We start from the raw sequence: 25574 nt of genomic DNA, 5'->3' as shown, positions 1-25574 counted from the left end.
CTCTGCCCCAATGCTTGTGGGAAGAGTCAGCTTCTCAAAGTGTTCCAGAAGGGTCAACGGGGAGGTTTCTGTCAAATGTCAGAGGAAAGGGTGTTCCACAGGTCAGGGAATATTATGAAGTGTCCTTGTAGAGATTAAACTCACAATTTAGGATTTGAGTAAACCATATCAGTTGTGGAAGGAAAAGTCTTCATCGTAGTTCAGTCCAAGCCGGGAATAAACAACATGGTGACTGCTTGAGAAAGAAGGTTGCAGTTTATTGAAGAGGAGAGCCAGACAGAAATATGGCTCTGGAAGAAAGAGACTGAGCACATGTAGAAAGTGGGTTTTTATACCCTCTGGAGCTCTTGAGGTTGTTTTCTGTTCCTGTTTGAAGCTTTGTATTTCCTGTGTCGTGTATTTTGACCTGAATCTGGGTGTGCCCGTCTGGTATTCTGTTGGTAGTGGGTTAATTCTATTATGTCCCAAGGGTCATATCCTGCTTCCCTGGGGCTGGGGCTGATAACTCTTAGATTTTGGTGTTGATTCTAGAATCTTTCTTCTTAATCCCAGTTTCCTGACTCCAGTCTTTCTGACAAGATTATCTGCACTTCTACAAAGCTGGTTTCTGCTTGGGACAGAGAGACTTGGCAGCAGGGTTGGTTTCTGCTTTTAAAATCCTTTAGGGAAATATATTCTGCCCTTTTAATATTTTCTTCTCAGGGTGGGGGCTGACTTCCCACACAGTACAATGCTTCATATACAAAATGAGTTAAAGCCAACCACATTAAAAGCTTTCTCTGTGTCAAAATTAGTTATAGCCACTATAGCCAGATTCTCTCTATACCAAGGCACATAAAAAACTTCAATTAAAATCCTTATATTATCACAACCATGATGGCTTTGTATAAATCCAGCCTGAACTGGATGCATAATTATAAAAACAAAATATAAGCAATCAGCCAAAGTGGCTATTAAATGTTATACTGTATCTGAATTTATCCATGCTTATTGATGTTTATATTTTGAAAATGTATATAATCTCTTTCTGCCTTGTTTGGAATAACTATGATATATGTCTCATTAAAATGACAGCACTGAATTTGATTTGAAAAACTTTATCACATACCTCCAATAAAACAGCATCTGGAAATTCAATATACTTCAGCTATAAAACCATCGGGGCTGAAATATTTCTTGGTTTTATAGATGCAATTTGCAATAATAATTTTCTGAAGGAAAAGTTTTTGACCTGGTCCTGTGATAACTTGTAAATCTCATATTCTGCAAGAAGGCAAAAAGTATTTCTGAACATATGTGTTCTTGATGGATGGGAGTTATTAGAATAAGATCAAATCTAGTTGATTAATAGATCAAAATTTATATATATATATTTTCCCACGTATATTCCACATACAAGATATATTGCTTAATTTCTTTGAATCTGAAAATGAGTAATAGATTTTTTCTCCTTTTCTCAGTATTGTTAAATATAATGAATAGATCTTAGAAGCATGTTAAATTCATTTTTAACAACATTCGTAGATCTGTATTGCTCAATATAGGTATAGACAGTCCTTCTAACTGCTTAAAAATTAACCTGCCACAATCGCAATTTGCAAAATAGTAATGAATATCTTGAATATTTTGACTCGAGGGACTTTTTTATGCTTGCATTAATTTACATAAAAAGAATGGTGATAGAGAAATATTGTGGCCATGGGTTTTATGGAAGATTGAAAGGGAATGTATTTTCATGATTGACTTGGGCTTTGAGGGGAGTGGGGAGAAGGAGGATTTGCTTATAAATAACCTTGAAGTAAGTTTCTATGGAGTTTCTCAGTCATCCAGGTCATGGTTGTCCCAAAAATGCTTTTTCAAGGGGCAACTGTACTTTCTTGTTTTTCTTTGAAGATGTTTCGCTTCTCATCCAAGAAGCTTCTTCAGCTCTGACTGGATGGTGGTGCTTCAGTTTGCACTTCAGTCTGAGATGCAGACAACACAGACTCATCCCCAACAGCCTTTACCTGTGTTCAATAGTGAAAGGACACAGGCCTAAACATCCTGTAGAAAGCACAGCTCCACAACACAGTCATTTCAGCAGTTCCAAGAAGGCTCCACACCCATTTGTACTACTCAGGTGACCCTGAGGACACTGACAAACCTCCAAGTGGCTGCATCAACTCTCTAAAAGATTGCAAATGACCAGCTGCTTGCAAGGAGCATAAATCCTTCCATTCCCCACCATCCAGTCAGAGCTGAAGGAGCTTCTTGGATGAGAAATGAAACGTGTTCAAAGAAAAACAAGAAAGTCCAGTTGCCTCTTGAAAAAGCACCTTTGGGACTTGACGTAATTTAACTGAACTGTATATAAGCCTACACAACAAATACATAAATATTATCTAGTGCTATAAAACAGTTCTTCCCTGTTCTTTCTGGATAGCTAAAAGGCAAAATCAGAGAATTGTGGGGTGTTTTTTTTAAAAAAAATCTCTACATTTTTTTGCCACTACTCTCACTTTCTGATCTACAAAATCTTCATGGAGAAAGTTTATCTCCTGACGTCTTCTCTTGGGATTCAGCTAAAACCTAGGAAGCAGGTTCTGTGACTACTGCTGGGGCTGGAAAAATAATAGGACTCATAAAGGAAAAGCTAAGAGACAAGTCGTCAGGAAGTGGTATCAGATGGTTGAGACCTTGATAGAACTCTTGAAAACCAGGAGTTGGTTCTGGCCATGATGACTGAATTGACTGTCATTTGTTGGATTGAATATATATAACTAATTTTCTTCATAATTCCTAACTAATTTTTATGTCATTTTTTTTCTCTGCACAGTGATTTATGAAGAGAATTCAATTTTTCTATGGGATAATTATTATTATTATTATTTAAACTTGTATACCGCCCTATTCCCATAGGACTCAGGGCAGTTTACAGGGAAAAATTAAAAATACATAACATACAAAGTTAAAATTGATTAAAACTAAGATTAAATTAAGTCCCTGAATTTAAACTAAAACCCCATTAATAAATAATTAAAACCCCTCAGTCTGGGCCAGACAGCTCAAAAAACCAGGTTTTCAAGTCCCTGCGAAATGAGCGAAGGTCGGGGGCAGTCCTAAGCTCTGTGGGACGTTGGTTCCAAAGGGCCGGCGTTCCCACAGAGAACGCCGTTCCCCTGGGAATAACCCGCCGGCATTCCTTGACCGGCGGTACCCTAAGAAGGCCCTCCCTGTGGGAGCGCACAGGACGATGGGAAGTTGATGCCGGCAACAGGTGTTCCCTTAGGTAATCCGAACCCAAGCCATTTAGAGCTTTATAGGTCATTACCAGCACCTTGAATCTCACCCGGAGGGCAACCGGAAGCCAATGCAGCTCACGGAGAAGAGGTGTTACAAGAGGTGTTACATGCACATTTAATTTCAAAATAACCAAGTAAACGGGCAAAGACCCCCAACCAAATCTCCATGATCTCCTCCCAACCTGCTTTAGCTATGAAAACACAACAAAATCCTGCGCAGGCAGCACATATAAAGAAAATACATGCAGTTGTGTTCCTCCTAAGTCACTCTCATCTTTGAATAGAGTAAAGCAAGTTTGACTAGGTGGTCTGTGCTGAGAAGATCCCTGGCTCTGCTTCCCTGAACTCCTACCAAAAGGAATTATGTTCTGTTCTGACTCACAAGAGATTACTTTGGTCTTTGCCTAAAGAATGCATGCAATATAAAAGAAAGGGTTAACAAGCGATATATTCGGCATACATATAAATGCTAATTCAAACCATGATTGTGCTGTAAGACACATTGCTCCAAAGAAAAGAGAAGAAAAAGGAGCCTTTGAATTCAAACCAGGCTTTGTGAAAGTTTGAACTACAATGAAAGCCCAGAGCAATTAAAATGTCTTTATCATCATAGGACAGGAAAGCATTTGTCAGCTACATAATTCTGGCAAAAATGGTTGTGCCCATGCCATTGGCTCCATGCAAAATATTTCCAAGAACATTCATTTTGTGTAAGGCCTTACACAGTGTATGCTTCTAATAGGACCAGAGACAATGTGGGACTTGAACAAATGTCTTCCTGATAGTATCATTGACAAGTCAACTAGCAGAGATAAATTAGTCTGGCATCAATCCACCAAAAACTATGTCTGTGTATGTGTGTGTCTGTGTTTCAAATGGAGTTATTCATTCATTATGGAAATCACCCAATAAAAGTATTAAATGCCATGTGTAAGGCAGATTCACTCTGCATCCTCCAAAACTAGATTCCATTTCCATCTCTGTTCTCAAAGTGAACACTCATAGATGAAGAAGAAAACTTTATGTACTGCTGTGGGCCTTCTTGATTCAGATTTAATTGGCTTGGCTCCTTCTCCAAAGCAAAAGTCGCAACCACCGTTTTGCAGACTTTCTCTGCAATTGCTGGGTGGGGAGGTTCACTCCTGAGATTCCGCCCTCCTGGCAGAAGCCAACTGACTCTTTCTCAGCCTTTTTCTTCTTGAACAGAGGACTGCATCATTGCAAGCATTATTTCTTTTTATTTGAAAAAGCCAATGCAGAATAGAGAAAGACAACACTGGTTGTTTCCTGGTCTTAGCATCCCTCTCCTCATCCTCACACTGACATTGGCTGCTTGACAAAGTACTAAGCAGTATAGGATAAGGAACTGGGGAACATTGTTGGAGCATGTGATAACCTTGATCTTAAGGCCTTCAGCTAGCCTTGACCAGGAACAGTAAGGAAGAAAAGGTGACTTGAGTCAGACTACTGTATAAGATATACACAAAATGTATATACCATAGCACAGTAGCTAATAGGACAGTCCCAGTCTCAATGAGAACACTGCTGTATTATACTCCAAAGGAAAAAGTGGAAAGCATCCATCATGTACAAGATACACACAAATATCTTTGCCTCTTAAAATAATTGATATTCATAGTTAAAGATATTAGAAATGTTCTCTATTGCTGGGGGCAATGATTGACAATGCATTTAGCAATATTATCATGCACTGAGAAACAGAACTCAATATTTTATCTCTGGGTCATTTTCCCGATTGGAAAACTCTTCCTTAGCCCTTCAAAATAGTTGATGGATGATGTAGTGCATTATAGCTGGTTTCCTTACCCATCTGTAATGCCAGCCAAAGTAAATATTTGTTTCTTACAAAAGAAAGCATGAGAATCAAAGTCAGAAAAGACCTGCCTTTGAATCATGTCTACTAAAGTTTAGAATTATGTGTTGAGTTTAATCCAGTGAATAATAAATCATTCCTGCTTGCCTCTTCTACATGGGTTGTTATAATATACTCTCTATCCTTCATAGGCTTTGATTCGAGGCAAAGTTTCACAATCTCAGCATTTTAAAATGTATGGACTTCAAATTCCCAAAATTCCTCAGCCAGTAGCATAGATATCATACATGCTGCAGTTTTGTAATGTACCCTTAATCTTGAACCATATTTCATTTTTTTAAAAAAAAATCATCTCCAGATTTCCAAGCATTTAAAGTTTAAAAACTAAACTTCTAAAATGAAGTCTTCCAATGATTTAAGATATGAAATGTGTAACACAAACTCCACCCCTTATATGCTTGCATTCAATGTCACAACTTAAGTAGAAAAGGGAGTTTATATCACTGCATCATGATGTACATTTATTAATAGAGCTACCACTGTAGCTAGGAACAGAAACCTATAATTGGAACATTGTTTTCAGACATGTTCATTATGTATTTTTTTAAAAAAAGATGCATTTCTAAATTAAAATCAAAGGTTTAAATTATTACTATAATAATAGTTTTTCTCTTGAAGGAAACCAGAGTAGCGTACAAAAATCCTTCTACAAGAAAATTACATAATCACATGCCTATCACTGAGAAAACCCTACTCCTAACTGTTGTTGTTAGCTGCGAAGTCGTGTCCGACCCATCGCGACCCTATAGACAACATTCCTCCAGGCCTTCCTGTCCTCTACCATCTTCTGGAGTCCATTTAAGCTCACGCCTACTGCTTCAGTGACTCCATCCAGCCACCTCATTCTCTGTCGTCCCCTTCTTCTATTGCCCTCGATCTTTCCCAGCATTAGGCTCTTCTCCAGTGAGTCCTTCCTTCTCATTAGGTGGCCAAAGTATTTGAGTTTTAGCTTCAGGATCTGGCCTTCTAAAGAGCACTCAGGATTGATCTCCTCTAGGACTGACCGGTTTGATCGCCTTGCAGTCCAAGGGACTCGCAGGAGTCTTCTCCAGCACCATAGTTCAAAGGCCTCCATTCTTTGGCGCTCAGCCTTTCTTATGGTCCAACTTTCACTGCCATACATTGCAACTGGGAAGACCATAGCCTTGACTATACGCACTTTTGTTGACAGGGTGATGTCTCTGCTTTTTAGTGTGCTGTCTAGATTTGCCATGGCTTTCCTTCCGAGGAGCAAGCGTCTTTTAATTTCTTGGCTACAGTCCCCATCTGCAGTGATCTTGGAGCCCAGGAAAATAAAATCTGTCACTAACTCCATTTCTTCCCCATCTATTTGCCAGGAATTGAGAGGGCCAGATGCCATGATCTTGGTTTTCTTAATGTTGAGTTTCAACCCAAGTTTTGCACTCTCCTTCTTCACCCGCAACAAGAGGCTCTTTAGTTCTTCTTCACTTTCTGCCATTAGAGTGGTATCATCTGCGTATCTTAGGTTGTTGATATTTCTTCCGGCAATCTTAATTCCAACTTTTGATTCATCTAGCCCTGCCTTTCTCATGATGTGCTCTGCATATAAGTTAAATAGGCAGGGCGACAGTATACAGCCTTGCCGGACTCCTTTCCCAATTTTGAACCAATCAGTGGTTCCATGTCCAGTTCTCACTGTTGCTTCTTGACCCGCATATAGGTTTCTCAAGAGACAAATAAGATGGTCTGGTACTCCCATCTCTTTAAGAACTTGCCACAGTTTGTTATGATCCACACAATAAAAGGCTTTAGCATAGTCAATGAAGCAGAAGTAGATGTTTTTCTGGAACTCCCTAGCTTTCTCCATGATCCAGCGTATGTTGGCAATTTGATCTCTAGTTCCTCTGCCTCTTCGAAATCCTGCCTGTACTTCTGGTAGTTCTCGATCCACATACTGCTGAAGTCTAGCTTGTATGATTTTAAGCATGACTTTACTAGCATGAGAAATGAGTGCAATGGTGCGATAGTTTGAACATTCTTTGGCACTGCCTTTCTTTGGAATTGGGATGTAAACTGATCTTTTCCAATCCTGTGGCCACTGTTGAGTTTTCCAAATTTGATGGCAAATTGAGTGTAGCACTTTTACTGCACTGTCTTTTAAGATTTTGAATAGCTCAGCTGGTATACTGTCACCTCCACTAACTTTGTTGTTGCTCAGCTTTTCTAAGGCCCACTTCACTTCACATTCTAGGATGTCTGGCTCGAGGTCAGTGACCACCTCATTGTGATTATCTGGGATGTTAAGCTCATTCTTGTATAGTTCTTCTGTGTAATTTTGCCACCTCTTCTTAATCTCTTCTGCCTCTGTTAGGTCCCTGCCATTTTGGTCCTTTATCATGCCCATTTTTGCATTAAACGTTCCCTTCATCTCTCCAATTTTCTTGAAAAGATCTCTGGTCCTCCCTATTCTATTGTTTTCTTCTATTTCTTTGCACTGTTCATTTAAGAAGGCATTCTTATCTCTTCTAGCTATTCTCTGGAATTCTGCATTCAATTGGGCATATCTATGTTTTTCTCCCTTGCCTTTCGCTTCCCTCCTTTCCTCAGCTATTTGCAAAGCTTCCTCAGACAGCCATTTTGCTTTCTTGCATTTCTTTTTCTTTGGGATGGTTTTGGTTGCTACCTGTTGTACAATGTCGCGAACCTCTGTCCATAGTTCTTCAGGCACTCTGTCTATCAGATCTAATTCCTTAAATCTATTTGTCACCTCTACTGTATATTCAACAGGGATATGATTTAATTCATACCTGAGTGGCCTAGTGCTTTTCCCTACTTTCTTCAGTTTAAGCCTAAACTTTGCAAGGAGAAGCTCATGGTCTGAGCCACAGTCAGCTCCTGGTCTTGTTTTTACTGACTGTATAGAGCTTCTCCATCTTTGGCTGCAGAGCATATAGTCAATCTGATTTCTGTGTTGACCGTCTGGTGATGTCCATGTGTAGAGCCGTCTCTTGGGTTGTTGGAAAAGAGTGTTTGCTATGACCATCGTATTCTCTTGACAAAATTCTATCAGCCTGTGCCCTGCTTCATTTTGTACTCCAAGGCCAAACTTGCCTGTTATTCCAGTTATCTTTTGGCTTCCTACTTTAGCATTCCAATCCCCCATGATGATAAGGACATCATTTTTTGGTGTTAGTTCTATAAGGTGCTGTAGGGCTTCATAGAACCGGTCAATTTCATCCTCTTCAGCACTGGTGGTTGGGGCATAGACTTGGACTACTGTGATATTGAATGGTTTGCCTTGGATTCGAACTGAGATCATTCTGTCATTTTGAGGATTGTATCCCAGTATTGCTTTTCCTACTCTTTTATTGACTATGAAGGCTACTCCATTTCTTCTGAGGGATTCTTGCCCGCAGTAGTATACTTGATGGTCACCCATTCCTGTCCATTTTAGTTCGCTGATACCTAAGATGTCGATGTTCAGTCTTGTCATCTCTTGTTTGACCACGTCCAGCTTTCCTTGATTCATGGATCTTACATTCCAGGTTCCTATGGAGAAAAAATCTTTACAGCATCAGACTTTCCTTTCACCACCAGACACATCCACAGCTGAGCGTCCTTTCGGCTTTGGCCCAGTCGCTTCATTCTTTCTGGCGCTACTAGTACTAGCCCTCTGCTCTTCCCCAGTAGCATATTGGACGCCTTCCGACCTGAGGGGCTCATCTTCCAGCGTCATATCGTTTTGCCTTTTGGTACTGTCCATAGGGTTTTCATGGCAAAGATACTGGAGTGGGTTGCCATTTCCTTCTCCAGTGGATCACGTTTTGTCAGAACTCTCGGCTATGACCTGTCCGTCTTGGGTGGCCCTGCACGGCATAGCTCATAGCTTCATTGAATTACGCAAGCCCCTTCGCCACGACAAGGCAGTAATCCATGAAGGGGGCAGTAATCCATGAAGGGTTATACTCCTAACTACTATACTCTTAAGCCAGTGTAATAGTTAGGAGTAGGAACTAACAAAGACCCCAAGTTCATATGATAATGTGATGTGAGAAGTTTATTTATTTATTTATTTATTTTTATTTATTTATTTATTTATTTGTTTTTATAAACCGCCCTTCTCCCGAGGGACTCAGGGCGGTGTACAGAATAAGATAGGCATACAGAATGAACCGTAATAAAAAACAAACACTAGTAAAATACAAACTGGGACCCCAATAAGAGCTATCAGGCCAGGCCGGACTGCTGGAACAGGTAAGTTTTTAATTCTCGCCGGAAGGTGCGGAGGTCGGGGGCCATCCGGATTTCGGTTGGCAAGCTGTTCCAGAGGGCTGGCGCACCCACTGAGAATGCCCTCCCCCTGGGGGCCACCAGCCGACATTCCTTGAGCGGTGGCACCCTGAGGAGGCCCTCTCTGTGGGAGCGCACAGGGCGGTGGGGCGCTGACATTGGCAGAAGGTGCTCCCGCAGGTAGTCCGGACCCATGCCATGTAGGGCTTTGTATGTCATTGTCAGCACCTTGAACTTCACACGGAAGGCAACTGGAAGCCAGTGCAGCGCACGGAGGAGAGGTGTGATATGGGAGTATCGGGAGGCTCCCAAGAGTGTCCGCGCCGCTGCACTTTGCACCAGTTGAAGCTTCCGAGTGGATCTCAAGGGCAGCCCCAAGTAGAGAGCGTTACAGTAGTCTAGGCGAGAGGTCACAAGCGCATGGGTGACTGTACGTAAGGCATCCAGGTCCAGATAAGGCCGTAATTGGCGAACTAGTCGAACCCGGGAGAAGGCCCCCTTGGTCACAGCTCCTATGTGATCTTCCAGGGAGAGCTGCGAGTCAAGGAGGACACCCAGGTTGCGGGCCCTATCAACAGGGGGTAGTAACTCGTCCCCGATGTTAAGGGATGGGATGTTCTGAGTATCCTGGCTAGCCGGTACGTACAGCCATTCAGTCTTGTCCGGGTTCAGTTGAAGCCTGTTCCTCCCCATCCATTCCCGGACCGCTTTCAGGCAGCGGGACATCACGTCGAGGGCATCACTGATGTTGTTTGGAGTTGAGATGAAAAGCTGGGTGTCATCAGCATACTGATGGTACCCTACTCCAAAGCTGCGAATGATCTCGCCCAGCGGTTTCATGTAGATGTTGAACAGGAGAGGCGAGAGGACCGACCCCTGAGGTACTCCGCAAGCGAGAGGCCTCGGGGTCGACCTCTGTCCTCCTGCCAACACCGACTGCGAGCGACCCTGGAGAAAGGAGGAGAACCAGCGCAGAACCGTGCCTCCCACTCCCAGTCCCCTGAGGCGTCGCAGCAAGATACCATGGTCGATGGTATCGAAAGCCGCCGAGAGGTCTAATAAGACTAGGACAGAGGAATGGCCCCTGTCCCGGGCTCTCCAGAGATCATTTATCAGAGCGACCAATGCCGTCTCCGTGCTGTACCCCGGCCTGAAGCCCGATTGGTACGGGTCTAGATAAACCGCTTCATCCAGGATCTGAGGGAGTTGGTGCGCCACCACGCTCTCAACAACCTTCGCAAGGAAGCGAAGATTGGAGACTGGACGAAAGTTATTCAATGAGGATGGGTCCAAGGTGGGCTTCTTGAGGAGAGGTCTCACCACCGCCTCCTTCAAGGCGGTGGGGAAGTGACCCTCACTCAGAGAAGCGGAGATGACCGCCAGGAACCAGCCTCGTGTCCCCTCTCGAGCTGCATATGCCAGCCATGAAGGGCACGGGTCCAGTAAGCATGTGGAGGAGCTCAGCCTCCTCATAATCCTGTCCACTTCCTTGGGAGTCACAGGATCAAATTCCTCCCAGGTGACGTCGACAAGACTGTCCATGCCTTGTTCTTCCAACTCAGCCCAGTTGGAGTCCAGGCCGGTTCGGATCCGAGCAATTTTATCCAGCAGATATTGACCGAATTCCTCGGCTCGGCCCTGCAAGGGTTCCTCCCTCACCTCTTGGTTCAGTAGGGAGCGAGTCACCCTGAACAAGGCAGCCGGGCGGTTATCTGCGGACGCGATGAGGGTGGAAAAGTAGTTGGATTTTGCCACCCTTATCGCAGCGAGATAAGACCTGGTGAGGCTTCTTAATCGCAATCGGTCGGATTCGGATCGACTGGATCTCCAATGGCTCTCTAGGCCCCGTCTCCGACGCTTCATTTCCCGGAGCTCCGCGGTGAACCATGGGGCTCGCTGGGATCTGCGCCGGGTCAGAGGCCGCATGGGTGCAACTCGGTCAAGAGCCTCCGTGGCTGCCTTCTCCCAGGCTTCCACTAAGGCATCTGCCGAGCTGTGAGCAGGGAGTGCATGTGCGTCCCCCAGCGCTGCCTGGAACCTATCAGGGTCCATTAGGCGCCTAGGGCGGTACCATCTGGTTGGCACCGTGCACCCACGGCGGGGGGTGGCAAAGGGGAAGTCTAGCCGCACGAGGTGATGATCGGTCCATGACAGGGGCATAACAGTCGTGGCACCCCCACCGATATCATCGCGCCACCGTCCAGACAAGAACACTAAGTCTGGGGTGTGGCCTCTCTCATGAGTCGGTCCAGAAATTATTTGCGACAGGTCCATGGCCGTCATGGAAGCCATGAACTCCCGAGCCAGATCGGACGATCCTCCCAGGGACGGTAGGTTAAAGTCGCCCAAGACCATGAGTCTTGGGAATTCAACCACCAACCCTGAGAGGACATCGAGTAGCTCAGGCAGGGCTGCTGCTGCACGATTAGGTGGTAGGTATGCTAGCAGCAGGCCCAACTGCGCTCCCGGGCCGTATCTCAGTAGGAGAGACTCACACCCGACCATCTGAGGGACGGTGATCTCTCGCGGGCTAAGGGATTCCCTGATGATAACTGCCACTCCCCCGCCCCTCCCGTGGGTCCGAGGCTGGTGCAGCACCTGGAAACCTGGCGGGCAGAGGTCAACCAGAGGGACACCACCCTCTTGGCCCAGCCAGGTTTCCGTGATGCAAGCCAGGTCCGCGTGCTCACTCTCCACTAGGTCACGAACAAGATGTGCCTTGTTAGCTACGGACCTGGCATTCAGGTAGACCAGCCTCAGCATAGGAGGCTGCACACCTTCGCTCCCGGGTCCTCCGGGGAAGTACAGAGGGTCGGAGCGTCTCACCGCTTGTACAGAGCGGAGATGACACTCCCGGTGATGATGTGGCCCTCTGTTTGTGCACCTTCTGCCGTTCCCCACCATCCTGGGAATAGGATGTTCGTCAGTGCACCTTTGGATATTGTCGGCGACTGGTCCTCGTTTCTCACCAAGCCTGGCCTGCGTTATGGCACTCGGAAGGCCTGCCTTCCCCGAGCAGCCATACTCTTTTCCCGCCCCCCTCCCTAACCCAACAAAAAACTTAACAAGAAACTTAACCAGGGGCCTCTTGTTGGTCTTGTAATGGAGGCCCCTGACCCTGCCTGGCCATCTCCAGGTTGGCCTCCAGGTTATCAGTCCCTTGAGCTCATCACTCTCACAGTCCCTTACCTTTCTATAATGTGAGAGTGGGGATAGTGTAAATAGAGCCAAGATGCTGTTATAGATGTGCATAAGAGTAAAGTTATTTTGTAGACAGAAAAGGAACTAAGATGCATTGGTTTGAGGGGCAGCAGGAAACAGAGCTTGAAGAGAATATCCAAGTCTTCCAGAAAGAAGTATGCAGGTCTTATTCCCTGCATCTGTAGCTGTCAGCAGGAAAGAGGTCTTGGTGAAATCCACAACAAAAAGCTGTCAAAACTGGTTCAAAATTGTTCACTTCCTCCCCCCCCCCCCCCGCATGCCCCCTGCACAGCAGTATAAAGTGCCAATGGATTAGAAACAGGGTAAGGCTAGCTAGTGTTTATGACTCTTCCTTCTCCTTTTGGTTATGGCTACTAAAACGCCTGATTGGTTGTTCCTTTGTTTCTTAACCATCCCTTTCATCCATGGAAGGCAAGCTTTGGTGGCTGAGCTCTCTATACACTGGTCTTTTGGAATTTTTTTGTACTGTATGCTTCCTTTGCCTTTACAGATTTTCCATATATGGACACCTCCATATGCATCTTGCCCACAGTATCTCCTTCGTTACTAATGCAGATCCCTTCAATTTTTTCTTTGTTTCCTTATTGATGCTACAATAATCAGAGTAACAAGAAATGGTGTACAGTTCCTCTGCAGGTCCATGTAACTGTTGTAGTAAGGAAGAACTGATAATTTGGCTTCATAGAAAGAGCAGCAACTTAAGTTGTTTAAAAATTAAGAAAGGGAAGTTAAACTTTGAAAATATTATGGGCAAGAAAGCAAGGAGAACATGGTTCAGCCAGCCTGGCAGAAATAGAAAAAGCTGAATAGAGCAAAAGTTTCTAGGTTTGAGGATAGTTCATTGGCAAAGCAGGCCAAGATCATATGATAGCAGTGCTTTTTTTGTAAAAGAAAAAGGTGCCGGAACTCACACATATCATACAACCCGCCTTGCCTACCCTACAAGGTTCCATCCAAAAAAGGTGCCGGAACTCCGTTCTGAGCGTTCTATGACAAAAAAAGCCCTGTATGATAGTAAAGAACATAGCCCTCTAGCAGCCTAGGGCAAAATCCAGGTTCACACAAGATGATAAACTGCCAGAAAGGAGGGGTAGGTCAGGCATCACAGCCAGTCAGAGCTGGTGATGCTGCTAGCATGGAATGAAGTCCTAGAGATCATGTGCTCTGAAAAGTTTTAAACAACTTGGGTCAGAAAAGATAAATTTTGATCTGAAGCTGGAAAACATAACAGTGGGTTGCTTTGAGTGGGAGGAAGTGGATGTCATCTGTTCTTGCATTCAGGAAGTGGTCAATGGCCTGTTCTTGGGCTGGTCCAAGCAGAAAGTGTGGCTTCACCCTTCCTTCTGGTAAAAAACCATTAGTGGGACTAAACTGCATCTCTAGACCAATGGGTGAAATAGTATTTACATGTTAGTGTTACAAAGACCCCCCTTTTTTAACTGTTTTTAGGTTGCTCTATCAGCCTCTTAACTTTATTTCTCCATCTCTCCTTGCTGTGTTTATATACTTTCATTGCTTTTTGCTAACTTCAGTTGATGCTTCTCTCTGTAGCAATTAATGTGCTAAATGAATGGGGACTTAATCTCATAGCTGCCTTCAGTTCTGGTCAGTTTGCTTCCTCCTTTCTCCCTCCCTTATCAATAAAGACTTCAAGATAATTTTCACTGACAACTTTCACTTACTACCAAATTTACTGCTGGGTGAAATCTATCTAAACCAGATGTCAAATTTGCGACGTCACGTGACATCGCGCGGAGCTTTTTCCCCATTGCCGGCAATGGGGTGGGTGCGGTTTCGTCGTGATGCAGGCCGGTGCTCTCTATACACATTTTCCAGGTCAATGTATCAGTGATGCTAGGAAGCTAATGTCTACCTCTTTTGGTCTGCGGCCTTAGTAGATTCTACTTGTTTTAATAGTCTTTTCCCTCAAATAACACCCTTCATAAGAATTCACAAAATGCTAGCCAACGATTAGTGTTAAAAGTGTCAGCCAAAACATGTATTTGATTATGTTTTCGGCACTGTGTGTATTATATTTTCAGGAAAACTAAACTTAGATGCATTATTTTTTAATTTAAAAAATTACGCACTTTCCCATTTTATATGTTCTCTGCTTTGGCCGTCATGCTCTCCATAATTAAAAAATGATGAGGCAGAGAAAGAAAACAACCAAAATGATCTGGCGATCATAGAAAAACAAAATTCTGATATTTGTGCCGTGATAAAACAAATTTATTGACAAAGCTGTCAATAAAATCCAACACAGCTAGTCTATCGATCTCAATTTTTTAATTTTTCTTTTATAATTGTTTCCAATAGCTTTTAAAAGTTTCTTCCAAGTATGCACACAGAAAGACACAAACACTGACCATGATGCTGTCAATGATGATAGCACTTCATAGAGTAGCAATTTAGAGATATGTAGAAATTATAGCAGTTGTAAATAATTCTGTATAAAAACTTTGAAACAGTACTGTGATCAAAGAGGTTTCACAATACAGGAGTTAGGATAAATGTAGATGGCCAGAGACAGTACCTCCTTACAAAAATAAAACAAAACAAACCTTGGGCTGTGATAAACTTTTCAATTTTCAATTCTGAATGTCAGGATAACTTAACTTTTTATGTATTAAATAACTCATGCTAAACCAATTTACTTGAAATGATCAGCTTGCTTTATTTGCCTACCTTACCATTCAGTGTTCTAACATACTAAGACTTGGTTTTCTCTTTTGTGTAATGTTTACCTACTAAATTCAAAGGGGAAAACATTCTGCTAAGAAGTTAATCATCAGCAGGACCAACTGAGTCAATTGTCTTAACAATCCCCATGCAAAATAAGGTCAGCTTTCATTACTAAGACTAAACATGACTGATCAAGTGAGTTTTCAGGAACTTTAATTATGTATTATTTGATCATTATTTTCTGACAGGAATTAACTGGTCACTAATTTAGCCTGCACATGTAACATATGTTCTATATATTTTGTTCATCTTCTAAATAATTTACCAGAGAAAGTGAGTTCAACCACAGAAAAAGTTAGACAATCTGTGAAGCAGTGAGGATTATTTAATCTCCCACCCATCTATTACTAAGTACAGTAAAATGGATCTCATGTATACACCTGCAATGTTTTCACACACTTTTCACTCTCCAGTAGTGTGGGTTACTTAATTAGACAGCATGCAGATACAATAATAAAGTTTCAAATTCAGGCAGATGTTTTGATTTATCTTCCAAAGTGATCTCTCAACATTTCAGGGCCAATAGCCTCCCTCTGAATCAAGCTGCAAGCAACTACACCACATCCTTACTAACTAATCTTAATTATACTGGAAACCACAACTTTTCTTGATTATACTTTTAACAGCAAATATCAGGGGAACTGGATGGAGGAACACACATTCTAAAGGGCCATCTGGGAAAAACACCATTCAAAAAACTAAGCATTTTCAATCTATCCATCACTGGAAAAAGAAAAGAACAAAGGTAAGAGTTTCAGCATATGCAGCAGTCCATTAATGATAATATAAAATGGGTACTGAGGATGACATTTTCCCCAGGGGAAAGACTCAGCTCAAGAATCAAGTACCTATTTCAGTTCCACTGCAATTTATTTACTTGTATAGGATAAGATATACTGGATGGTTAGTTCCCCATAATGGCACTGTGCATTAGGAATTCCAAGTCTGGAAAAAAATTCCTTTGATTACTTGCAAGTCTCATTGAATATTATGGAAATGGGGTGGACTGGGGGGGATTTAAACTTGGGGACATTAATTGCCTTTTAGGAGTTGCAGATGTGACTTTAAAGTCCGATGCTAGGTTGCAGGGGAATTACTTCTCTGCTGCCCAACCCCTTCTGGCAAGCTGTACAAATACAATGTTTGTAGGTCAGACAATTGAAGCTTTATTATGAATGAACTTGGCTTACAAACTCCACAGGGATGGAAAAAGCATCATTTTCCATGGAATGCCAGAGGACTTTCCTGATGAAAATCCCTTTTGTTGATCAGCAGTTTCACCAAAGGGCTTCCCATTGAAGGATTGGAAGTGCTCAGCAAAGACCTCTCTTCAAGAGCCTGCAGCTCTACTGCCAACAATGACAGTCTTTGATCCTCCTTCTCTTTTGCCACATGGGAGCCAGTTTTTGCCTAGAGGCTTCTAGTTATGCATCTTTAATACATATTACATACACCTTGTTCTTATTAGAAACTTCCTTTACCAATGCATGCTTATATTATCTTCAGTACAAATACATTATTCTCTTGAGAAGTCCATAATGCTAGGAAAAGTAGAAGGAAAGAGACTAGCAGCAAGATGGATGGACTCATTACAGTGGCGATGGGTGTACCTTTGAGAGACCTAAAGGATGAGACTAAGGTTATACTGCAGAAAGTATATCTGTATGGTCACTAAGAGTCAACATTGACTTGATGGAATATATTTAATCAGTGAGGACCCAGATTGTTGGGGGCAATTAAGCTGACTTTGAAATAATGCTGCTTGGGGGTGGTGGTGAAAGCCCTAACAAGCAGGCATATACATAGAATGAAGGCTACTGCTAAGCTTGTAAGCCGCCCTGAGTCTTCGGAGAAGGGCGGGATATAAATGGAATAAAAATAAAAATAAATAAATAAATATACTGTAAATAGAAGAAAATTATTTAATCAAACTGCTATGGTTGCTCCAGACACCTCCATGTTTATTTACATAAAAATCTGCATATGCTAGAATTGGAAAGAGTCATTTGAGCCATTTATTCCAGCACCCCAGTGGATCCAAATTGAAATATTCTAGATGGCTATCTAACTTCTGCTTGAACAGATCTAGTGAGTGAGAGTCAATCATAGTTCTTGAGTAACTATATTATAACACTATTATATGATATTTTATCAATAATATACATTGTTTTAACCTTAATTTATTTCCTTCAAGCACTGAATGTATACTTTTATAAACATGCAGTCAAGTGAAAGAAGTATTGTATTAGTCTCTTTCTTATGTATAAACCCATTAATCTATTTCCTGCATTCTGAACCAGTCTTGATCTTCTTTTGTCATACCCTTTTCGGCTTTTGAAAGTTTTCAGGAGTCATATCCTTGGAGATATTTGGATATTGCTATTGGAGGTGTCCACTGACAAGAATGTCTCCCCACCCACCCTCCAAAAAAATCAAGCTGGTGCCCCTATTGCATGCTTGAAGGCCAACTTTTTTTAGCAAAAGCATTTTAGGCTTATAAACCGACCCATAGCACTTTACAGCAGTATTGGGTGGTTTGCTATGTAAGCATTATTTGCATATTGACCCCAACAATCTGGGTCCTCCTTTTACCAACCTCAAAAGGATGAATATTGAGTCAACCTCGAGCCATGTCAGGATCGAACTGCAGGCTGTGGGCAGATTTGCCTACAGCATTGCACTTTAACCAAGGCACCACCAGGCAACATATATGAAGTGATGCTTCAAGCACCTGGTTACACCTATCACAACTCTGGCTGCTATCACATTTTCTCTCCTACTTTTAATGATCTCTTGTTAAAGGTAAACTTTCATAGTTCCTTCAGTGTCTCTACTAGTATTTAATTATAACCTCTGATCATCTTTTTCTCTGTTCAAGCTAAAGGTTTAAATTTTAAAACACTATATCTCAAGCTAGGCTCTAATAAATGAAAAATAAAATGGAGCTATTACTATCATTACTTCCAACTATTTTGAAAGAATACTTTATAAGGGCAACATATAATTCACGTTTTTGCAGCCATATCACACTAATCATTTACATTCATTTTATGCTCAAGTATTATTTAAAAATCTTGTTCATATTGTCAGATGTAGGATTCCCAATACCATCCCCATGCATTAGATTTCTCTTTCTTAGGGTGAAAAAAATTTCATTTCTCCTTATTTATTTTGTTTTTTGAAGCTTCTTTCTCTAAAGAAGCTTTCTCTTCTTTCTCTAGACCTCTCAGCGGCTTTTGATACCATCGACCATGGTATCTTACTGCGGCGCCTCAGGGGGTTGGGAGTGGGTGGCACTGTTTTACAGTGGTTCTCCTCCTACCTTCTGGGTCGTTCGCAGTCAGTGTTGACAGGGGGACAGAGGTCGGCCTCGAGGCCTCTTGTTTGTGGAGTCCCTCAGGGGTCGGTCCTCTCGCCTCTCCCGTTCAACATCTATATGAAGCCACTGGGCAAGATCATTTGTGGTTTTGGGGTGGGGTATCATCAGTACGCTGATGATACCCAGCTTTTTATTTCCACCCCAGATCAACTCAGTGATGCCCTTTCTGTGATGTCCCGTTGCCTGGAGGCGGTGAGGGTCTGGATGGGGAGGAACAGGCTTCGTCTAAATCCCAACAAGACCGAGTGGCTGTGCGTATTGGCATCTCGGGTTTCCATTCTATTCCATCGTTATCTATAGGGGGTGAGGTGTTACCCCCCGTAGATAGGGCTCACAACTTGGGTGTCCTCCTTGATTTACAGCTCAATTTTGAAGATCATATAGGAGCTGTGACTAGGGGGGCTTTTGCCCAGGTTCGCCTGGTGCGCCAGTTGCGGCCCTATTTGGACCGGGACGCCCTACGCACAGTCACTCATGCGCTCGTGACCTCTCGGATAGACTACTGCAATGCTCTCTACATGGGGCTGCCCTTGAATGCCACTCGGAGGCTCCAGCTGGTGCAGAATGCAGCCGCGCGAGTTGTGATGGGGGTCTCCCGATACTCCCATGTAACACCTCTGCTCTGCGAGCTGCATTGGCTTCCAGTTGTCTTCCGAGTGAGATTCAAGGTGCTGGTGATGACCTATAAAGCCCTAAATGGCATGGGTCCGGGTTATTTACGGGAGCACCTCTTGCTGGCGTTAACTTCCCATCACCCTGTGCGCTCCCACAGAGGGCCTCCTCAGGGTGCCGTCGGTCAGGGAATGTCGACTGGCAGCTCTCAGGGGGAGAGCATTCTCTGTGGGCGCGCCTGCCCTGTGGAATCAGCTTCCAGTTGAGCTTCGGATGGCTCCCGACCTTCGCTCGTTTCGCTGTGACCTGAAGACTTGGTTGTTTGAACAGGCCGGCCTGGACTGAGGGATTGCATTTTAGAGTTATATTTTAAAAATTTTAAATTTTAGAATGTATTTATTACTTAGGGCTATTGATTTAATCTTATTTTAATTTTTATATCTTGTGTGTTGTTAGTGTTTTTTGCCCTGTACACCACCCCGAGTCCTTGGAGAGGGGCGGTATATAAATCTAATAAAATAAAATAAATAAATAAATAAATCATAAGATGGTTTTGAATTTTATTTCTGTTTTCTAGAAGATTGGTTATACTATTTGATGTTATGACATTTACATATTTGCCCTCTCTGCCTGAAAGCCATTATTATTTTTAATAAGAACCCAGGATTCAACCTTATGGTACCCTACAAGATATCTCAGGCCAATTTGATAGGAACTATTGATGATCACCTTCAATTAAAAGTTAGTAAGACTCCTTATTGACAAATCCATACTGGCATCCAATAATTAACCTTTCTTTTCAAGATGCTCAAAATTAGGACTTGCTTAGTAACAAGAGTATATGCCTAACTCTTTCAAATCATCTATTTTTGAAGGCTTTTTATTCATTTAGGGAAGTATTGGTTCCACAGAATAAATAAATTTTATATAACATAATTTTTTCTAAACAGTTTATTTTTGCTATTTAATCCTTTCTTGTAACTGGATTTTATGCAACTAATAATATATTGCAGTAGTTTTTAATTAGGTGTTTTGAATAGGCTGAAAAGTCTAGAAAAGGGGCTTCATTTGTAATATAAATAAAGATAAATAGATTCACAAAATGCCAGCAATGTTTTTCAAACTAATAAGATTAGCAATGAGCAGCTATCTGCATTTCTGGTTTTGCCATTTCATTTTATGCTCTGCAATTTGCATCATTTATTCCTAAAGGCAAATATTCCAGATGCACATCACTGTAATGGAAGCACATAAAACAATAAACTTATTTTAAAACTATCAGGAAATTATGCCATTTTGATGACAAAGTAGGAAAACATGATATCTGTCTTAACAATTTTCTAGCTATGAAAACATGCATTTACAGAGATGACAAAACTGAAGTCACAGAGACATAAATCATTATTTTATCTATTTTTAATTGCAGATATAATAGTATTTACAACTCAAATCCTTTGGTCCTGCTCCAGACTTTTGTTTTAATAGTTTTGTTTGCAACAATTCCAGGTCTGTTCATATTGAGCAATCCAGGCTGTAAAACTCAGGGTCCTAGATCTAAGCCAAGTTCCTTAGCCTTCACTGACAGAAAAAACGTCTACATCTCAGTTCAGAATTTTGATCTTGAGCGTGTATAGCTTTAAGAGGAATTGCTTAGCAATATCATCTTGCTAACAGGCCTATATTAGGACAGAGTTCTCAAATGGGATCCTGTGACTCTAAAATAAATGAATTTGAGTGACCAACCCCATGGATACAGCTGGCAGGCTACAAACTGGCAGGGGTCCTGATGACTGCCAAGTGAGTCAGACCTGTCAAAGTGAGGACTGGCAATTTTATTGTGGGGAGGGGGGACATGAACAGGCAGCTTCCACTTCCTGTTCCTGAGGATAACATTTTGGCACTTATCCCCAGAACTCTCTTCTTCTCTAGTGTAGTAGCCATTCATTTAACAGTATAACAGTTAGAAGGGACTTTGGAAGTCTTCTAGTCCAATCCCTTATTCAAGCAAGAAAACCCTATACCACTTCAGACAAATGGTTCTCCAATCTCTTTTTCAAAACCTCCTGTATTGAAGCACCACAACTTCTGGAGGCAAGTCGTTCCACTGATTAATTATTCTGTTAGGAAATTTCTCAGTTCTAGGTTGGTTCTCTGCTTGATTAGTTTCCATCCATTGCTTCTTGTCCTACCTTCAGGTGCTTTGGCGAATAGACTCTTTCTTCTTTCTGGCAGCCCCTTAGATATTGAAACACTGCTATCATGTCATCCCAGCCCTTCTTTTCATTAAACTAGACATATCCAATTTCTGCAACCATTTTTTGTATGTTTTAGTCTCCAGTCTCCTAATCATCTTTGTTGCTCTTCTCTACACTCTTTCTATAGTCTCAATTTCTTTTTTATATCATGGCAACCAAAAATGGATGCAATAGTCCAAATATGGTCTTACCAAGAGATTATAAAGTGAGGTGATCTTAATTCTATTCCTCTATTAAAGCAGCCTAGAATTGCATTGACCAACTTTGCCTAGGCAAATCCAGAGCAGTTTCAGAACTGAGCCACCACATCCACCCATTTGTCCCATATCATGGAATCCGGTAGTGACCTGCAGTTGACAAGAGAATGAAAGACAGCAACAGATCCCCAACAGTTACACCACACAACAGATTATTTATTACATTTATAGGCCACTCACTGTTGCAGAAACTCTTAGCCACTATTAGAATTAAATGTAGTTTGCTTCATTTTTCAAGAAACAACTAAGGCACAATCATTTAAGGTATATAAAAACTTGATTTCTTTTTCATGTCTTGAACAGGAACATACCCAGTTTATGCAAAGGTAACTGAAATCTCCCATTATAAAGTCTTCTTTGCATTCTGTCAAGCACCAGGGAAATCAGGAGATCCAGGCAGTTGAATGTGGTATGAAGATTTATTTTAAGCTTAAGCTCTCTACAAAAATCTGAACTACTAATAATCAATTTGGTGGTAGATAAGGAATTCAAGGTGGGCTGGACTTAGATCTCTTATGGGCGTGAAGAGACTCACGACTTATGATGCATTTGACCCCCTCCCTCGGGTTCATCCTGGTCATCTCCTACACATGGCTTTTTTATTATCTGGAGATTGTCCTCAATGTTCTTATCAGCTGCGTGGTATCAAACCCCTAGCTCAAATTTCAACTGCAGGCCTTCTAATGTATACTCCTACGATCTTTTCACAAATGAGTACATTCTTCATATTGACTTGCCCATTGGAGGATTGCCTAATTTTAACTATGAATGTTCCCTTTTTCTTACTAATATTGAATTGTGGCCATTTTTGGCCATGTTTGCAGTGTGTTCGGGTCACACTTGCCACTTTCCCACCTTGTTGCTTCCAACAAGCAAAGTCCCCAAGGGAAGCCAGATTTGCTTAAAGACCCTGTAATTCACACAATCCTGGCAAAAAGACCATAAAATTAGGCATCCCTCACTTAACATTTACAACGGAAGCTCTGGTCCCACTTGTAATTGTTAAGTCGTGGACTGCCTACTTTACATTCTAAGTAGATGGATTAAAAATGGTCATTAGGATTCTGTTTATGCATGTGAAAAAGCTGATGCATGGAGCCAAATTCTTTATGCTTGTTTGTTCTTGGTATTTTTTCTTCATCTATAATTGCAATACATAATCTAAATTATTAAGAGTATTTGCAAACTTCTTTTTAAAGAATCTAATTCTATGTTAGTTGTCTCTACAGACCAGTATTCCTTAATCTCGGCATGTTTAATGTAGGTAGACATCAAGTACAACAATTCCTCAGCTAGCTCTCTCCAGGGTTGCAAACAAACGTGTGTGTTTTTTTCAGTCCTATCTGGAGAAATCAAGAACTGAGCATAAAACCTTCTTACGTGCTTTGCTATAGGACATGCTCTTATACAAACTTTCACTTTAGTTTTAAGAAACTGGTACTTTAAAGACACAAAATCTATAGTATCAAAACAATTTCTGGTACTTCGCCAGAAATCAAAATTCACATGTGCACCTTCTACAATAACAAGGCTGTTCTATGTTAATCAGTTAACTTGCAGCCCCCAAATATCAAAATGTCAAAAGATCAAAGCAGGTATTTTTGAAGCAGACAAATATCTTTTTACCCAAGCTTTCCCTTCTCCAGAAGGGTAATCATTTGTGTTTAATTAGGAGCCAACCCACGGAGCTAAATGAGACCGAAGCTTAAAGAATGATCGTACCAACCAAAATGATTTTTAAAAAGCACTATATTGAGCAGAAAAGATTAAAACAAAAGTTTGAAAGACAGTAATAGTGTTACAATCACCAGAAATATAGGAAACAAAATTAGCGATCCATATAATCAGACTGCCCTGTTGTATTTCCCATAATTTTTACATGATTAAGAAAAAAACTAGGCAAAAACAAAAATCACACATTCATCAAACAACATTTAATTTCCAATCCAAGGCTACTTTGGAGATTCGATAGAAGAACGTCAAAGTCCAGACCAAAAGGTACGAGTGTGGTACATTAAAATCTACTTTATGATGATCAAATTCAGCACCTCCTTCTAGCTCATGTAATCAGACTGAAATAGTTATTCCTTAAATTATAAAACACATTGTTGGAATTCCATTACAGAAAGTGAAAGGAAAAAAGTTAAGTTTAGCATCCCAGGAAAGTGAGCTCAAATAAGAGGAGTAAATAGAATATTAAAACGAAGGATTTTTTAAAACATCCTACTGTAATAAAAAAAACCGTAAATAAAAGAGGACATTAAAAAAAAACAGTTTGTTAGCAATATGTAACAAAACATGTAAGAAAAGCAGAGAATGGTTCCTAAGGAAGATATTTAGGAAAAGTTTTCTGACAGAAGCTGCAACAAAGCAGCGTAACTGGGTGGTCCCCTGTCTTGTGTCAAAGGTTGATCTGCAATTAATAAGAGCAGCTTAAACTTTTTCCAAGGATTGGTAATACTCTGTCAGCACAGTCCATGCTTTAGGAGCCATGAAACCTTCAGGAGGATTTTGACCTTCTCTAGCCAGTTTGCGCATGCGAGTTCCTGAAATGAATTCAAAATCTTCATGGCTAAAATTAGAAAAAAGAAAGAAACCTTTTAGAAATAATATGCAATAAGCTTCAATTGAATTTTGCTTGCATTTAAAGTAATACAGGCAGTCCTCAACATAAGGCCACAAATGAAACCAGAATTTCTGTTGCTAAGAAAGATGTTTTTAAGCAAGTCGTGCCTTTTATTGCCACAGTTGCTAAAGAGAATCACTGAAGTTGTTAAACGAATCACATGGTCATTAAACAAATCCTGCTTCCCCCATTGACTTTGCTCTTTGGAAACTGCCTCTGTAGATTGCAAATGGCGATCACTGCAATACTGGAAGGGTCTTAAGTGTGAGATCTGGTTGTAAACGACTTTTCAGTGGTGTTGTATCTTTGAATGATCACTAAATGAATGGTTGTAAATTCAGAGCTACATGTATGGTGTTCCAAATGAGCAACTTACAATCATGAAGCATACACTAGCAGTGACAGTCACTAAGCTTTTTACTACCCGGCTGTGGGAAGACCGTGCTCTGCCACTCTGGAAATATGTCATCCGACAATATTGGGATGAATGGGATATCAGTGAAAAGGGGATATAGGATTTTACAATTATCTCTTAGTATGCCAAATGTGCTCATGACACAAAAAAACAATTTGGAACTGCTGCAGAAAGCATTTTTTTCTGCACATTCAAAAATACTATACACAAATAAAATCTGCCACAAAACTGAACAACAGAATACCAGGTTAACAGAGTTGGAAACCTTGAAGGTCTTCTAGTCCAAACCCCTACTCAAGCAAGAGACCCTATACATTTCAGATAAGCAACTGTCCAGTCTCTTAAGAGTACAGTGTGGTGTGATCTGATTCAGTTTCTAGCTGGTCTTGCCACGCCTTGCTGAAGACATACTTTTTTATGTTATTGTTTCTTCCTTCCATCCCCCACCCTGCCTCGTATTCTGTGCTTCCAAAAACATTCTACATCCTATGGTTTTTTAAAAAAACAAATTCTGTTGTGTTTCTGTGAATTTTGGACACTTTTCGTCTTCCTGAAGCCTGCCAATATTTACCTTCTTCTATGTGGATATTCTGGTTCCATAAATATTCTTCCTCAGAAAACAAAATGTATTATTTGT

General features: G+C 41.5%; 1 protein-coding gene and 1 long non-coding RNA gene across 4 annotated transcripts in view; both read right to left on the bottom strand.

Annotated features, from left to right (window-relative positions):
* The window catches only part of LOC310643071, a 937169-nt gene that overhangs the window by 589576 nt on the left and 322019 nt on the right, over positions 1 to 25574 (bottom strand). The gene's annotated exons all lie outside the window — the stretch shown is intronic.
* The window catches only part of PAPSS1 (3'-phosphoadenosine 5'-phosphosulfate synthase 1), a 46124-nt gene continuing 44177 nt past the window's right edge, over positions 23628 to 25574 (bottom strand). For all 3 annotated transcript variants that reach the window (XM_083366894.1, XM_083366893.1, XM_083366895.1), the window contains exon 12: positions 23628 to 24468. In XM_083366894.1, the coding sequence (XP_083223020.1) occupies positions 24330 to 24468 (139 nt within the window). In that variant the 3' untranslated portion in view covers positions 23628 to 24329. The remainder of the gene's footprint in view (positions 24469 to 25574) is intronic.

This window comes from Vipera ursinii (assembly GCF_947247035.1).
Source record: "Vipera ursinii genome assembly, chromosome: 7".
Classification (NCBI taxonomy): Eukaryota; Metazoa; Chordata; class Lepidosauria; order Squamata; family Viperidae; genus Vipera; species Vipera ursinii.
The sequence above is the reverse complement of the archived record's forward strand: the minus strand, read 5'-3'. Positions and strand labels throughout refer to the sequence as shown.